The sequence below is a fragment of the Ambystoma mexicanum genome, chromosome 6q (genome assembly GCF_040938575.1).
Source record: "Ambystoma mexicanum isolate Mex_15411 chromosome 6q, UKY_AmexF1_1, whole genome shotgun sequence".
NCBI lineage: Eukaryota > Metazoa > Chordata > Amphibia > Caudata > Ambystomatidae > Ambystoma > Ambystoma mexicanum.
In genome coordinates, this window is record NC_090937.1 from 1,618,382,093 (window position 1) to 1,618,400,411 (window position 18,319).

The window sequence follows — 18,319 nt, forward strand, 5'->3', positions numbered from 1 at the left end:
GAGGAGCTGATAGACTTGATTACACAGAGGATCATGTCCTCACCAAAATCCATGTGTGTATCCATGTCAGTAATTGCACTCTGGTCCCATTCCAATTCGGCCACATGCCAGTTTGAACCAATATTATCACTGAAGACCGGGCCGAAACACCCAGTCGAGAACCCATTTATTTGGTGCTGCGATTGGGGAGCAACAGAATTAATTATTTGCCAGAAGGCTTTAGAATTCTAGTCCTTAGGCACATCAGTATTGCTTCACCATCCATTTGTTCTCTAAATGCTTTGGATTGTATAACCCAATTCCGAAAAGCCTTATTTTCCTAATTCTTTTAGACGTTTTTCTGGAAGACCAGGGCCCCTTTTTTTAGTTGGGCGATCTTCCAACACATCTCTTTTTTGCGCGCAACCACCTCTTTGTTGTAAACATGCTTATAATTCACTCTAGATGCACTCCGGCATCCTCCCAACAGAGCGCTGCCCTCCTTAGGTAGGCAGCGAATGAAGTCGCCAAACTCATTCGGAATAAAAGTGGTGAATTTCCATGTCATGTCTGTGGATTTCAGGTATGTGTCAGAGAGAATTCACCCTTGCAACCTTACCTGCTTTCCAAAGTATCTGTAAACCCAAACTACTCACTACTAAACCAGACACACTCTGAATTGGATGCTAACCCGCCCTGGCTTTCAGTCCTTTTTTGGAAAACTTCAAATGCTGTCTCCATTAATGCATGATCACTTTATTGCATAAACTCCAAGGTAAATCTCGAGCAGCAGGTGCTAAGCCCATCATCTACGAAGATGTAATCAAGTGTCGAGCTTGCTGCACAATTTGACCAAGTGGAGCAGATGGGGTTCTACTACAGAAGGCCTCGTTCAATGACCAAAGACCCATACCTTCCATAGTAAAGGCACCCGATACCATTCCTCCCTTTGGAGATGTGCTACGGTCACTAAACCAATATAATCAGAATTGAGATCCCCTACTAGCAGAATATGTCCCCCAGAACAACTTCCTGCCAATCCGACAAAGAAGACACGATAGCCTGGAGGAACATCGCATCTCCAGACACCCTACCCCTGTGTAGTTGTTCAGCAATAGCAACTCATATGGAATGCCTCCTTCAAGACAACATGAGTAGCTAGTGCTCCGCTTACAATACTAAAAGAGTCTTAACTATTACATCGCCAGAGGAGCAAATTAAAGTCAAGAGGCCCCCTGATGGGCGGCCACAGATACCGTGAGTCGCCGGCTGGCTAATGACGACAAATCCATCCAATATAGTGGGCTGTGTCAGTCAGGTCTCCTGGAAGTTAATTATACAAGCGATCTTGTGATTACCCCCCATAGCTGGCTCAGTAAATGTCTAGGACCCCTAGTGTTCCAGGAGATCAGGCAGAGGGCTTGCCTCCAATATTCCCCATGGACAGGCATCCACATTTTCTGATTCAAGCATCGAGTAGCCAGGACCAATTATTAGTGGCTTCTGAATGGTGCATTTTTTGTTTCAACTTTGCAATCTGTGCCCGTGGGATAGGCATTTCAGCTTCCTTGTCTTCCTTCTGAAAGGGGTAGACATCAAAACCCCGAATTCGCAGGTTATCATTTTCTTTAAGTATGGAATCGAAGACAAATTTGAAACAATTGCTCTTTCAGTCAAACCGTGAACAACAAAGTCAACCCTTTTTAGATCACTTGAGGAAATACCAATTAAGTTGGGTATCTCTGCAAAAGGTTGCTGTATCGTAGTTCGGCGCATGACCACAACCTTATTCTCAGGTAAAATACTCTCAATAACAATTGTTGGGTTTAGAGCACCTCTCTCCAAGAGAGGTGGCTTAGATATTTGTTTGTCAATACGGATTCTCTGCGTGTTCTGGGATGATGTCCTTTCATAAAAAGAGGGGCACTTCGGAACCCTATTCTTTTCTTCCCTTGTGGACAGATCCCTCTCACCCGGCAGCAAATTAATACTTGGGGAGCCCTTATTTAGGGTGTTCCAGTGACACACACCAGGGCCATTCATTCTACACATCACCTTCCCACTCGACCGATTAGTTAATAGCATTTGGTAGCCTCCAACAACTGAGGCCAACCTTCTCGAATACTGCCCAGCGGAACGCCTGGAACCAATGGCACCCATCCCTGGGATTTGTTCAAGGTCCCTTTATCCCTTAGTGAAATTTCTGCCATTTTCCACACCCAAATCAAGTCAGCTCTTCTCCTGGGACCACCAAGGATCTCCCTGATAAACCTCTAGGTGTCACGCCCCTGTTCATTTCTCAGCATAGCTTGGATTCATTTGCAAACAATGCACTATCCCTATCCCCAGCATTTTGTAGCAGTGAATCCCTATTTTCAGGGAAGGTGCAGGGGAGCAAACAGCTCCCCCCCGCAGCAACTTTGCTAGGCCCTTCACCACAACCGGCTTATTCTCCCTTTCATTACAGGATTTTAATGTGAGGTTTTTTCTCCTCAATTTACCAAAAAGGACATCACTCACAACAGGCTGCTTGAACAAAGTTCTCAAGGACTATTTGGACTGAGAAAGAGTGATGTTTGCCAGTGATCGCCTTCTTTTTCCTCTCCGATTGCTCTTGTTTCAGACAGGACTTTTCTTTCTTTACTGGGTTTACTGGGAAAGTAGTTCTAATCAAAGGGAGGCCACCTCTTCCTAACTGTATTTAAGGCCTCACAAACGCTCTGCCTGGGTTCAGGGGGCACTGAGGTTTGCCATTCTCGAATGCAAATTACATTGTCTTATTTGCCCCCTCCTCCACCCCATCCTTGGCACAGCCGTCTCCCTGTTTTGTGACTGCTAGGTCTAGCTCATGCGGGAAATGTATCACGTTCGCACATGGGGTCGGTGATAAGTTTGGACAAATAACAGCAGAGCCATCCCCCAAATTGTTCTAGCTTGCTTTTGTCAAGAGGGAGCTCTTCCAATTTGCCCAGTACAATATTCAACAGGAATGTGTTCTTCTTTACACCTGCTTTCAAACCTTCGTACAATTTGACCATAATGCACAATACTTGATTAATTTCAATCAGGGTATCGTCTGATGGAACCTTCCACCGGACGTTACTCCCTAAAGTGGACAGAGACGGTCTACAGAGAGAATCCAGTGAAGGGGGCGAGTCACAAAAGAAAACAGTTTGTCTCCCAAGTCTTTATATCACTCTGATCCAAAATCACATCATGAGTGGTAATATTAAAAAGGTCTGAGGACTCACAAAGCGAGAGTTTTCTGATCTTCTGTTTGATCGGTCCTCCACCATGGGGCAATTTTGTAATTGTTCCAGGAATCTTAATGGAATGCCTTTCGGAAGAAAACGTAGTTATTAATTTACTCCCAGATTCTTTTCCCGTTAAAAGAGACTTTGGTGTTCCCTGAGCTACTAACTTTCCACTCCCGCCCTCACCATTCACAGGCTTGGGAGCAGCCTCCCCTCCCTAGGTTAGGGACCTCAATATTAATTGTTTAGGCGAGGGCAGTAAAGGGAGACTAGCCGCCTTCAACATTTCCTCACCCGTGATGTATGGGCACGAACCAATCCTTTTTGTGAGGGGATTCCCACTTCGCAAATGCATCAGATAGTTAAGAATCAAAAGGACACGTTGAAGAAAAGAACACACAGTGATTAGAGGCAGGATATCTCCAGGACGGTACCAAGGCTCTAAGCCTGAAGTCAACGCCCAAACCTTAGATACAAAATTAGAACAGTCAATCAAGTTGCTCCGAAATAACTTCCAACAGTTCCAAGGCACTAAGCCTGCGGTCGCTGCAAAGCCATTAGGTGGATATTTAAACCAAATAGAGTAATTGCTCTGGGATTGGATATGTACGACACGGCTATAGATCACAACATGGAGAACAGAGTAATGGGTGTGGAATAATTCGTAAAGTAGCAGCAGCCTCAATAAAGCCATGTTTCATTTGTCAATTACCTTAAATTAATAGTTCTGACATCAGGTAAGGCGCCTCCCGACAGCCCCCAGTGGACCACAGCAGGTCACTTGTCTCCACTTATCCGCTCTGCGTTACGCATGTACTGTGGTTTAGAAAGATGTTGCTTGTCTGTAGCGCCAGTAAATCACGCATCCGCCAGCAGCCACAGAAAAAATACTCTATGCGCGTAGACCACATCTGACCACTTGTCTCCACTTATCCATTCCGTGGGTACTGTGGTTTAAGTACATGTTGCTTGTCTGTAGCTCCAATAAACCACCCCTCCAGCCAGCAGCCACAGAGACAATACTCTCTGTGCGTAAACCACAGCACACCGCTTGTCTCCACTTATCTCTGAAAATATTGCAGGCTGGTCGATGAAAGAGCATCCCTGTGTGATGAGCCTGTAATTGAGAGAGCACAGGGAGAGAGCAGAGCATCACACAATGTGCAGAGTGGACCCTTGTGATCTGAGCCCTAATTACACAGATGCTGAGAGTACGCCAAGGAATAGGAGTTGTCGCAAGCGCCCGGTAAACATTAAGCAGCCGTGCACAAAGGGCAATGCAAGCTTACTAGTGCCACTGACATGGCACTTCTGACACAGTGAAAGGGACTGGCAGTGGCACTGAGTAGACTACAAAAGGAGGCGCATGTGCACGAGTGTGCCAGAGAATCCTTACTCCTGCACAGTCTGCTCCTATCCGGTCCCCATCGTCTGGAGTAAAGAGGACAGAATGTAGGAGTATTAGCTGTTTATGACAGTTCTTTTCTATATCATAGAAAGGTTGTGTGCTGGGCTGTTTTATCTATTTTTGTATCCCTGTCATGACATTGTTTACCTCCTTCCTCAGTCGGTTTTACTGGAGTAGAATTGGTGTATGAGATGTTTCCTTATTTCGTCTGACGTTTCTTGCATGTCTGGTCAGCACATACCGTGTTGCGTGTAGTCCTTGGTGGATTTGAAATTGTGAGTCCGTATACATTCAGCAGATAGTTCAAGGCCACCGGGATCTTAAGCAAGACCCTTTGTATCGCTGAATGGTATCTGGCTGATTTCTAAGATACGCTAAGCGTTCTCTATCCACTAGAGGCGAAAGACACTACATTGGGCTTTGCAAAGTTGCCCCACGGCAAAGATACCCTTTTGCGCCCATGACAAGAGATGCATTATTTTGCTGGACAAGTGTACTGAGGTACTCAGACTGTACTATAGGGGTTTGGCCACAGCTCTTTCTCTTGATTTAGGGACTCATCACGACTTTGGCGGTAACCCTTAAATCCGCGCTATTACCGCCAGATTTAAGGGTCCACCAAATCAGGACTTCGGCGGATTTCGCCCCCGCTCTGAGCTGGGGGGAAATCCACCGAAAATGTGCGCTATTACCGCCGGCGGGAAATCCGCCGGTGGTAAGAGCGTGAAAATTCCCCATTCAGCCCAATGGGGAATGGGGCATTCCCGAATGGGCTCAATGGGGAATAAGGATTAACATTACCGCCGAACTCGTGATCCGGTGCTTATCACAGCAGACATTTACCTCTGAGAGGATTATCACGACAGGCAGGTTCTTCTCAATGGATTGTTTGGTTTTACACATTTGTAGGTGCATTAAATCCAACATTATGACAGCCTAAATTGTGCATTTAACATTGCTTGAAGGCATTCAAGAAAGGCATGGAAGAAGCAGGACGCTCTTTATCACTACAAGGAAACCACATAATCTGGTCTCATCTCCCACATTAGCTATGGACTGCTAGATATTATAAAGGCAGCCGATTGGTTTGGGGACTCATGCTTAAGAAACAGAGACAAGAATGATCCTGCTCTTTCAGCGTATAAATACTGCCCTCCCTTTTTCGTGCTGTTGTCCCTCTCTTGTAGGTGCTGAGGTGAAAACATCCTTCGTTGAAGCAACATCTTTTAAAACGTGTTTTGGAAGCACGTTAACATTCTAGATGGTCAGCACAGTTCGACCGTTGGTTATTTCACGCCTATCCATTCACCTTCTTGGTTCAAGGTGCATCAGAGCCTGAAATGCAAAACAAAGGATTGACTGGTCATTGGACAGGAAGTGTCAGATTGTTGACTTTTCTTCTGGGCTACTATTTTCCCAAAGAGTTCTGGAAATGTAGTGGGGCTGTCATAGCGGCATAGGCATAAAACCCTCAGGGTAAGAAAGTCTTGATTCTTTTGAAGGCACAGATTTTGGAAATCTCCATGGATAGAATTAAATTTGGCAATAACACTAACACACACACACACACACACACACACACACACACACACACACACACACACACACACACACACACACACACACACACACACACACACACACACACACACACACACACACACACACACACACACACACACACACACACACACACACACACACACACACACACACACACACACACACACACACACACACACACACACACACACACACACACACACACACACACACACACACACACACACACACACACACACACACACACACACACACACGCGCCCCCCCCCCCCCCCCCATAAACCTCACATTTTCATGCAAGTCGATAGCTTGTTTGGGAAGAAACGTTGTTATTTTATTAAAGGCCTTTACAAAGTATAAACCTGACCACAAATGGTTAACAGAGTGATTAACAATGCAGACTAAAACAATTCACACACAATCATCATCAGCTAAACATATGTTTCAAATACAAATACACTGTTTTTTACTAAAATAATAAAATGAAACATAAGACTATAAATAACATATATTAAGGCCAGAAAGGTAAACATGGACATTCTTAAAATTCTTAAACTAATGCTACTTAACTGCTGACATTTCCTGCATATAGAATAATATTGCATGATTAGCTTTCCTGTACTATTAATGTCAGAGACCAACCATATATAGATCTGTTTTGATTCTACCCCCAACTCCAGCATTGGGACTCACCCCATAATTCCTACAGTATACTCAACAGTCATGAACAGTTACGAATGTTAAACATATGCAACTTTTATTCATTTCCGCAACATAACATAAGAGGGATTATGAGTACATCCACAATCTACTTTATGCATCCCTATACCTCAAGTGATGCGCAAAAGCAGGGTACTCACCCTATGATTATAGTTCCTGTGGATATCAATGTGCTCCCTCACTAACCTGCATAGTCCTAATGCTTGTCTGCCACGTGCATTTCAATAACCACGTAAGAGCTAAGAGTGAATATTATACTCTTGAATTGCACAGGAAATCTTAGCAATCCCTGAGCACTCCCAAACCTATTAATACGTAGTGAATTTCTTCTTTAGCCTTATAAACGTGTTAGCAACCCCTCCCATTTTCCAAGTGCTCATTTACGTCCAAGGATTTTTCATCGGCGTAACACCTCCCATAAGAAAAGAATGGCATCAGTAACAGTGCGCTCTACTCCAATCCTCCAAGGGCAAGGACTTACTGTAGACTGGATTATGGTGATGCGCCCAGCTTGCCCTCATCATCAAATCCCATAGTAGCTGTTGCATGTCTGACATTGCAATAAACAGGCTCCCATCTAAGAAAACAGTGTGTATCTTGAAACAATATAGAACATCAAATCCTGAAGGACTGCTACCCAGCACACATTCCCACAATAAAAACAATCACATTAGAAACAATGCGGGTCATTACAAGTGAGGCGGTAAGGGGTTAACGGCACAGGTAAAGGTGCCAGAACCGTCAACCCTTTACCGCCTCATTAGGACTCTGCACGCGGGAACCCACTAAGGATGCCTGGTTTTACCAGGCGAGCTTAGTGGGTCCCATGAGCAGACCAGGGTGCTAAAAAGGGGCCTGTTACTAATGGGCCCGTTGTTAGCACCCTCCCCATTCCCATTGAGCCCTATGGGGGCTTGAATGGGAATGGGGAAGGGTTGCTCGAATGTGGAATTACCGGGTCCTCCAAGGTCAGAATGGTCTGGTAATTCCTCATTCGAGGAACCCTGAACCGGTACACGATAAGGGGGTAGCCATGCCGCTAATGACCCCCAATATCTGGGGCGTTTTCACTTGGTTTTGAGACAAAGCAGGAGCATTGACCGAACTAACCAAGTGATTCATGCATTCCCGCTCTGCTTTACAATAACGCATGGTTTAATACCAGTATGACATTTCATTTTCATGTTGGAATTAAACCAATGGATTCCTTTGGAATCTGTTGTTTATGCTTGGTAAAATCAGGCAGACTCCATTGTAAATGCATCCATCCCGCAATTGTTAATTGCACGCAGGATTTACACTTCCCCCCTGGCCCCCCCAACATAAAAAGTTAAAAAAAAGCTGTAAGGGCAATTTGCCTGTGTTTACACTTTTGTTTTCCATTACAAAACAATTACTATTGCATGGAGGGATCCTTCTACCCCTAGATTCCCTTAGAAAAAGCACAGAAATGTCATAGTGCATTTACAGGGTTTAGCGTCCAATATGTTAGTGGTGAACGTGTGTTGTGCTGTTTCAGGTTCCATACTGTACATGAGAATCTCACGTCTAGGAATGTATGAGACAGTTGCTCAAGTTTTAATGAAGACCCTGCATCAATAGTTTCTGTCCCCCACACCCCTGACACGTGTAAATGTACTCTGCCACTCCTAATATTATAACAATGTCAACATGGTCTTAAATCCATTATAGCATTGCCTACTGCAAATATACTTCCTCCTCGTCGTGGCACTTCTCAGTTCTACCAGAGCCGCACTGTTCTATCTCGCTCATGCCACAGACACCCCACTGTCCAAACTCAGGCCAGCTGACCTTGTGCACAAATTAAAACCCTTAACAAATCCCTTACCATGTTCTTAAAATCCGAAAGACATATCAGGGTTAATTGTCCAAGTCCCTGGGGCGTAAATGAAGATACTAAAAAACGCCATAAAAGTGTTACGCATGTTTTATATGACAAGGCAGTAATCCGATCTGAGCCATTTCCACCCCAGTGGGGGAAGGTGGGTGCGGCCAAGTCACTGTCCCCTCCCGAAGTGCCTTTATGTTTCTTCGCAGTCCCACTTACCCTATATCTCTTGACAACCATGCTGGCCAGTTTCTTTAATTTCCTTGTAGACAAATTAGAGAGGCCGCTGAAGCCTGGGCAGACCACTCACAGGACAGCAACCCACCAGAGCCTTGCGTTAGACGACTCCAGTCAGATAACTGCTGGGACCCAGAGAGAGAGAGCGCCAGCGGACAGAGAGTCTGTGAAGCTGCCAGTGAATCTGTGCACCGCTGCCAAACACCAGCACGCGCAGTGCACTAGCAGCCGCGCAGGTTGTATCACAGACAATGCAACAAGGACTTACCATGTAGCCACTTCCACACAAAAAACATGTTGTTACTAACCCACTTTGGATTTCACTGCAACGCAGCCCCTTAAAACAAGCTGCCACTCCCTGCAATGCAGTCTACCATTATTTATGAACGTGTATTATTGTAAATAGCTCCCAGGAAGGAAAGACAGGAGTAGACTGGTTAGGGCCAGTTGTCCAATTGTAAAAGGAGATGGACAGAAGAGGGACAGGACAGAGGAAGGTCTAGGGAGGAAATTACGTTGACTAGATGAGTGAGTGAGGGCCGACGCCAGCACTCTGCATACAAATTCAATAAAATTCAATAAAACCCCTTGCACCACCTATGGGAGTTGGAGTGTTCTTTAAGCCATCTGTGACACAAAATCTTCACAACATCTTAATTCACGCTCTGGAACATTTGTGCGGTTTTCAAGGCGAAGGAGGCGGCAGAATAGATGTTACGTTGCCACCTACCGTTCATGCTCCACTTTCAAAAATCAATTGGCATTACACCAGCATGCCATAGCACTGCCTCGTATGGCTCCACTTGCCATCTGCTTGCTTCTCTTACCTCTAACCAGACAACTATGACCGTGTTACCCTTTCCACAGAATTCCCTTGTGAGATGCTTGAAATTAAATGAAAATACAAGTCTCATATTTGATATTTACTTTTCATTCAAAGAGTCTCTGACTGTATACACCTGTATTTCCTGAGCAAGTGCACCTGTGTGCATCAATTTCCAAGTGCTTACGGTTTCATTGTCCTTTCAATTTCTCTAGATTAATTAGTGATACATTTGGGGTTCCTGGAGGAGTTCTTTATAGTTCTCCAATCAACTTGCCATGTACTCAGTCCAGGTTGCTATTCTTATGGCCTATTTGCATACATTTATGTTGTTTAGAGTTTTACTTTTCTCTTACATTGTTTTTAGATTCTCACCTTTCAAAGAGTTGAGCATTTTTACCATGTATACTTTGTACATTTCAATGTTGGCTTTAAACATTATCAATGTATACCTGTGTTAGATATGTATCTAGGTATTCCAGAAGTAAACATAAGATTTTAGCAAAATCTCCTGACTGAAGTTTTTATTTCAGATTCCATGTGCGTATAAGATCAGCTGGAGTCTGTGTTTATTTATTTACATTTCAGCACAGTAATAAATCTCATTCTTGAATCAGAGCATGCTGGGCTATTGTTCTGCATTACTAAAATTTCAAGTCATCTTTAAGTGCATTGTAAGTGCCTGCATTGTGAAATGCTTATGTTTTTTATCAGTTCATTTTATTTTCCTTTGTAAGATAGCATTTCCTTTGTGATTTAGTGCCTGCGATTATCAAGCTCTCCCCCCACACTAATCTAGAAATGTACTTATCAAAGAAGATCTCTGGCTGTAGCTACTGTTATTTCCCTGAGCCTCCATCTCATTATAAGAACTAAATAAACTCTAATCCAATGCGTGTGCAACTGTTGCTATAACTGTGCCTCTTCTCTTACTACCAGGTCCTCTTTTGCAGAAATTCATATTTTATTTCTTTGCTAAGAAATCCAACACAGCCATTGCTTCATTTCCTTTATCAGTTCTTCAGGTCCCCTTCTGGCACTGTTTACAGAAAATAAAATGCAGATTGTGTAAATCACTGTTACATTCATGCCCAAAGCCAAGATATCACCCTTTTCCTAGATTGGGCTGGCAGAAACAGCTTTTCCTGATTTTTTAGGTTTCATTTCCTTTTGTGACATAATGATGGCTTTGCTCTGTTTTGCATCGGGCTTCTAAAGTAGTTCTTTGCCTTGTGCTGATACTTGTATGTTTGCAAGTGCGAGGTCAGGTACGACCTTGAGCTAAAACTCTTTCCACATTCTGAGCACACATATGGTTTCTTCACCGGGTGCAGTTTCTGGTGTGCTATTAAGGATGATGATTGATGAAAACTTTGTCCACATTCGCTACACAAATAAGGGTCTGGCCCAGTGTGAAGAAGCAGTTGCGCAGCCAACAAGGGCGATGTCCTGAAACCCTTGCCACGTTCATTGTATCTGTACAGCAGCTCACTTACTTGATTATTTTCATTCACTCTTTGGGTATAAACATGGTCATATGTGCTTCCACACAGAGTCTCTTTCTTGTGAATTTGTTGGTGCTCTTTAAGGTTTAGTTCATCCAGAAATATCTCGCCACATTCTGTACATGCAAATGGCTCCAAAGCTGGTTTCAAACAGAATGTGGGAAAGGCTGTCGGGTCACCTAAATTCTGACCACCTTGAAGTACATGGTCTTGTAGGTTTGCCGTCTCAGCTTCTTGGAGTATTTCTACACTTAACTGAGGAAGAAAGCTCATCCCACGTTTGGACAGTTTATCTCCTTGTTGGATCCCCTGACTAACACAAGTAAATTCTTGTGAGCTGGGAACTTTAAATTGGTTAGTACAACTTGTCCCTTTAGTTGCACACCTTTTTTCTGCAAGTTTGATCCGCACCGCCTGGGATTTGTTCTGGGTATTTGTGATTCTTTTATCCACAGCCATTAATTGGTTTTCGCCTGATAATGCTTCATGAGGTCTCAGTTTCACAGGCATTTTATCATAGTTCTCCTTCCATTTGTCGATGGATCTCATCCCTGTAGGATTTAAAGAGAGGAGAATCAAGTCACTGTGCTAATACAGATTGCACATACAAAGACGTGGATATAAATCATGTGGGCATACTGTAAACAGATACAGTAAAATGAGCGAGCTTGTCAATACAGTGCGAAACACAAACCCATCACCGCACCATTCACTTCACTGAAAGAACTGCTTGCAGAATAGACGGCCTGGCTTTCCACATGTGATTTGACGCCACCTAGAAGGGTCCCAGCAAGCAAGCTAGGTTTGCAGAGGAGTCATCACTGCAGTCGATTAGAGGATGGAAATACCAGACTGTAATGTAGAATCACAGGATACTGGCAAACTATGACAACAATCAATCTTTCTAGCAACCTTAACGGGCAGCTACATGAGAACATGATCCCCATTGAGTCACTCTTGACACAATCACTTGTACAGCAACTACTACCTGTGCAACAATGGGACATAGGGCCTCATTACACGGATGGCGGAGAACCATGGCGCTAATAGCGCCATGGTTCATGCCGGTAAAATACAGGCACCGCCTTGGCGGAAAGGGGAATTAACGCCCCATTCCAAGGTTGGCGGGGCGGTAATTCCCCCTTCCATCATTGCCCTTCCCCTTTCCCATTTTTGAACCCATAGGGCATAATGGGAATGGGGAAGGCGCTAATTACGGTACCGCAAATTGCGGTACCGTAATTAGCTCCCTGAGTCCCTTTGCAGGTTGGTTTTTAACGCCTGCAAAAAGCAGGCGTTAAATTCCCCAACCCGCAAAGGGACCTCGTAGTAAGGCGGTAAGGATTTACCGGTACCGGTAAAATACCGGTACCGGTAAATCCTTACCGCCATCCGTGTATGAGGCCCATAGTATGTGGGTGGAAGCATTCAATAGCGCCATTATTTCTGAAACAGTACCATCTGAATTCACATGAGGAGCGCATACAAATGTGAGCAGTGTACATTTTGTAACTATATGAGCCTTTAGACATATTCCAATTTGTAGCAAACACTTCAACTTTTAAGATCTCTTATGGTTGCTAGTCAAATGTAAATAAAAGCAATCTCGTGTATCTTAGTATGTATAATGTAGAAGGTATCCGCTGCATGGAACAATCTGCCTGTACCCAGTGGAAGTTCCTCACCATAGTCAATCATGTAAACTTTGTCCTACCAATGCCCCCTTCTTCTGGCCAGATTCACATCATCTCTCAGAGTCAAAGGAGTACAGCTGGGCATAAGAGTTTACTTGTGAGTCCTGTGGCATAAGTGGTTCTGCACGCACATGGGCCTTTTCCCCTAATATGTCAGTCAGTATTCATACAGTAATGGCGCCTCTGGGTGTCAAAGCAGAGTAAAAGAAGTTTAAAAACGTGTTCATGTACAGGCCTTCCCGTCAATGCAGGAACACTTTTTTCTGCCTGTGAGTGGCAGAAAACAGTCAGTATGCCATGTCTGAAATCTCTATATATAAAGGAGAACATCGGTGAGCTTGTTCCCTTATACAATTCCACACCAATCCTCCAATGTGCAACACATTTTGCATAGTTACCCGTTAGGACCCTCCGGCAGCGCACTGTCATCTGAAAAGAAACGGACATCGGAAGAACAAATATTTAAAAAATATATATAAATGTTCTAGTAACGCCTTTGATGGACTCAAAACTAATTGTGTTTTAATGAGTACATTTTGGCAGTGCGATTTAACTGTGACAAACAAAAGATACGTGCTGGAGATTTTTACAACCAAACTCACAGGAACCCCTGCTCCAGACCACGCCACTTCTTTTAAGGGAAGCGCCCCTGTCTAAAACGAGAATTAGCAATGTCAACAGTTTGGGCTTTTGTGTAGTTATGGGCAGTGCTTTAAGTGGGCCGGGGCCTGCCGGGGCCGGGCCCCGCCAGTCTCCAAAAAGTGGGTCTGAGCCGGGGCCCTGCCGGGGCCCCCGTCCCACCACGCCACGGCCGGACGCATTATCCCGCCACGGCCGCAGCCGCGACGGGAGATGCGCCTGCCAGTGTAACGTTAGGCAAGTGGACAGAAGTGCCAGCCAGCCACAGCGTCGCTGAGGCTGGCTGGAACTTCTGTCAGTCACTGTAACTTCCCTGATGACCCCCCATCTGAGGGGTCATCAGGGAAGTTACAGTTCCTTTGTTTGCCCTCGCCAGGTCACTGACCCTCTGTGAACCCGCGGGCTCCATTATCTAATATGTAGATTATATCACAGAGCCCACGGGTTCCCAGAGGGTGAAAGACGCCTTGGGCTCTGTGATCTCTGCTCAGAGCAGCGATCACTGAGCCCGAGGTGCCTGTCTCCTTTGGCAAATCTTTATAAAAGATGCCTTGAAATGTGTACGTTTCAAGCCATCTTTTATAAACGTAGACATATTTCTACGTTTATAACAGACGGCTTGAAACGTACACAATTCAAGGCATCTTTTATAAAGCTTTGTCGACAGACAAAACCACCTTGGGTTTTGTCCGTCCTCAACGCTTTATAAAAGATGGCTTGTACGTTTCAAGCCATCTTTTATGAACATAGAAATATGTTACAAATGTCTATGTTTATAAAGGTGGCTTGAAAAGTACACAAACCATAGTACGGTAAGCACACAAGTGTGCGTAACTTACTATGGTTTGTACACTTTCAAGCCACCTTTTATAAACATAGAAATATGTAACATTGCTATGTTTATAAAAGAAGGCTTGAAAAATACACAAACCATACTAGTACGCATACAAATATATAAATGCTCAACTACATTTATATATTTGTTTGCGCACCCTACTATGATTTGTGCACTTTTAGGCCACGCCCACAGCGGATGCCACGCCCCCAAACGAGGGCCCCCCTTCAATTTCTTACCCCACTTAAAGCACTGGTTATGGGAAAGGTATTTACCAGTCATTGGCATTATGGTACCAACTGGCCATTAATGGTCAGCTTGAAAATGGTGTTCGTACCTTGGCATATGATAGCAGTGCCTGGCAAATGCCTATATGATAGCTATACACAAGCTGAAATTGTTGGCTTTGCTAATGTTTTTTTAACAGGATTTCAGTGACGGACACGCATAGTGCTTATAAATATCAAGTGGCTAAAGACAGACTTGGTTAAGACATTGCTTTTTCACCAGCTGTGCATTGACAGCACTCATCAAAAGCATGAGCTCTCAGAAGAATGCTTTGAAAATCCCTGGCAGGCACTTTGAATGCAAAGTTTGAATGTAAGGCTTGATAGAACCAGCTTAAAGAGATCACGTGAGGGTGTATTTTTGGCAGAGGGAGGGGCAGGAAGTGGGCGGGAATTGTCATAGGGATTAGATTGGCCATCGGTAATCAATGGTTCGGCAAATAGCCAAACAGCACCTGCAACGTTGTGTCCCACCTCATATGCTATCTCTCGGTAGCATTAGTTTCAGCGGATAGATAGTGCATGAGAGGTTCATGCATGACAGGCTCAGGAATGACTGCACTTTTTCATAACACACGCAGGGGAATGTCTTTATTTTGTGTGCATTTTAGAGTGTATCTCATCCCGTTTGTAAATAGTGGCTGCACTACAAAATGCGCAGAAACGACGCCTAATTCGAACAAATGGTCGAAGGGGGGTAAGAAGTACATTTGAATGTCGCCATTTATAAGATGTCGAAATACCAATGCCCTTTGTGAATTGAATTGGTGAAGAGATGACTTATCGCATCTCATCACTGGTTCCCTAAAAAAACTGAAAAAACAACCCTGAAGTGAGTTGTGATTGAATGCCTACAACCTTTACGTTAGGCCTCATCAGAGGTCTGGAGGTAACTGTGCCGGTAAAACCGACAGGACCCGTAATGAATTGCCGGCACCTGACTTACTAGTAACACCGGGATATTCTGACCCCGACGGCCGTAAAGTCAGGCACCGGCTGGGAATTCAGGCGCTGGTAATTTTGTAAGTCCCCATTCCCATGGAGTCCGATGGGAATAGGGACCACGGAAGCACCTGCACTGTTAACAACGTGCCAGTGCTTCTGTGAAACCCTGCAGGCGGGTGCCATTCCGCATGTCAGGTCTGACACTGGCGGGAAGGACGGCAGCCGCCGCAGAGTCATACTGTGCCGGTCCGGTAACACTGGTGCCGGTAGTCTCACTGGCACCAGTGTTTCCAGACCGGCATAGTCGTAATAAGGCCCATTGTCTCCTAAAAGCTTTTTGCCTTTATTTAAATAATGGCAAATTGAATAATTTCTTAATTTAAACTCTCTGCATTGTATGACGAACAATCTAGTTTTAAGACGTGTGTGAGAAACCAGAGGGTGTCTCACCCACTAGTCCCCAGGGATCTCTCAGGTGGCCAGGGCACGGCCATCGCCTTTGTATCCAGACCCTTGGGTGGACTAGTGAGGTTTCTTTGGGGAGTCAGAGTGGGACACCTGAGGGCGAGACCCCCCCCCCCATAACACCTTTACTCCATCCTACAAGGTAGGATTCTCGGGACTGTAATCCCCTCTCCCCCTTCCCTACACAAACACTTTCACACAGACAGTCCGCTCTGGGAGAAAACAGGCTCATACCAGAGCATTGTATCTGACACGTCCCACTACCATGGTCAGGCAAAGTCAGGCAATTACTGTTAACAACTCACACCTGACTTCCATTAAGCTTCTCCATACGGACAAAAGGCATAGCACAAGAGCACACTCGGAGCGAGGCAAAGCGCACAAAGAAACAGCATTTTCCAGACGGCAGCTGAACGAGGGGAGAAAGGCGGCAAACCAAGAAGTGAGAGCAAGGAGGGAGATACCCTTCACCTTTCAGGCGAGAAACAGTTACTTTCCAGAAACCTTCAGATTAAAAAGCGTAAGGCCAGGAAGCCAGACTGAGGAATCCTGCATTGTGTGCTAGATACCGGGGGCCCTCTGCCATGACTGGCTGAGTTGAGGAGTAGCAACATCTGCCGTTGTACCGTCCTTGGCGCCAAGATCGAAGCAGCGCCAGAGAGATCAACACAGTCGGTGAGTTGGGGAGACCGATGCAAGACTGGTCTGTGTTGAAGTCAAGGTTGCAAGCAGCAACATTGTTTGAAGAGCTCAAGAGCGAAGAATATTAGCACGTGTGATGAAAGATGCAAGTAAAGCACAATTGCAGATCGATGTTTGAACTTTAATATGAATCAGAGAAGTTACGAGACAAAGTAACAGAGTGGTCCGGCACCGCAGGTGTGTTCAAATGAAGGTCTCTGTGTGATGTACCCAGCCAAGAAGTGGCAGAAACAAAAGCAATAAAGTGAAACATATGAATGAAGTGAATCGAAGTGGTCCTGCAATGGTTTAAGAAAAATCCATTGCACAGTCGAAAGTCTTCGAAATGTGATAACAAGATGAAAGCAAAGAAAGTGAGATCATAAGGTCCAACCCCAATCGGGGGAGACCAATTGTGAACATTGTGTTTAAGGGGGTCCGAGCCCGACTGAGGGAGACTCGCCATGAAGCGTAAACTTGAGAAACTTGTGAATGTGCAAATCCAGATGAGAAAGGAACTTTGGTACTTGTTTGTTAAGCCAGGCACTCTGCAAAAAGAGGCTTTTATTGAGAAAGAGACTTGGCGCAGAAGGCCCAGATACTTACTTATGTTTTGAACTGCACCCTCGTAGCAGAGAAGCCAGAGTGTGTGCGAAGCTGGAGTGTGCCACCTTGTCCCGCGCTGAAAACGTCCAGGTCTGGAGTAGGTGGCTCCAGCTTTTTGACCACAGCGTCGCAGCAGGACACTCAGTTACCTTGCTGGCACAGCGCATGTGCAGGAGACCACTGGCAATTCATGGTGCATATGCGAGCCATGGCGTCTGTCAAGTACTGCCACAATGGATATGCTTCTTATCCTCATTCTCATTGCCTTGATTTGGGTACCAGATCCTTGGTTCTCTCACCTACTTAATAGACGAACTTGGTGGCCTTGCCTACCAAGTACTGCCACAAGGGTGATGCTTCTTAGTTATTCTCTTTGACTTGAATTGGGCCCCAGACCATTGGTTCTCTCGCATTCTCACTAGCCCCATTTGGTTGCCTTGCCTGTAAAGTACTGCCATGCGGGAGATGATTCTTATCGTTATTCTCGTGCAGGGTGTTTGTCTCCTGCACCTTTAAGCCTCTGTCGGTCCCTGCATCTCTCCCGTTACTTTGACTGGCTGACGTGACGATCAGCCGGTTCTTCAAGGGGTTGTGCTGCTTCTCATCACGTAGCAGGGGTGGCTCTGCCTTCCAGTGCTCTCGCCCCACGTACCTTCTACCCGGTGTCTGGGCTGACAGCATGGGCGCTGTTGCAAGAACACATAGTCCACCTCCCTGAGGTTCCGCTACTGTTTTCCAGCCTTCAGTCACTTTCCTGACCTGTTCCACACATGCAGGGCAAAGATTGTCCTCTTGACTCCAGGAGCCGACGCTCTTAGCCTCCCAACTG

The 18,319-nt window shown here is 45.1% G+C and overlaps 1 protein-coding gene across 2 annotated transcripts in view; it reads right to left on the reverse strand.

The window, feature by feature from the left end:
• Positions 1-10,329: 10,329 nt before the first annotated feature.
• Positions 10,330-18,319, reverse strand: part of LOC138516915 (zinc finger and SCAN domain-containing protein 30-like) — a 62,531-nt gene continuing 54,541 nt past the window's right edge. For both annotated transcript variants that reach the window (XM_069632373.1, XM_069632372.1), the window contains exon 3: positions 10,330-11,889. In XM_069632373.1, coding sequence (XP_069488474.1) covers positions 10,994-11,889 — 896 coding nt within the window. In that variant the 3' untranslated portion in view covers positions 10,330-10,993. The remainder of the gene's footprint in view (positions 11,890-18,319) is intronic.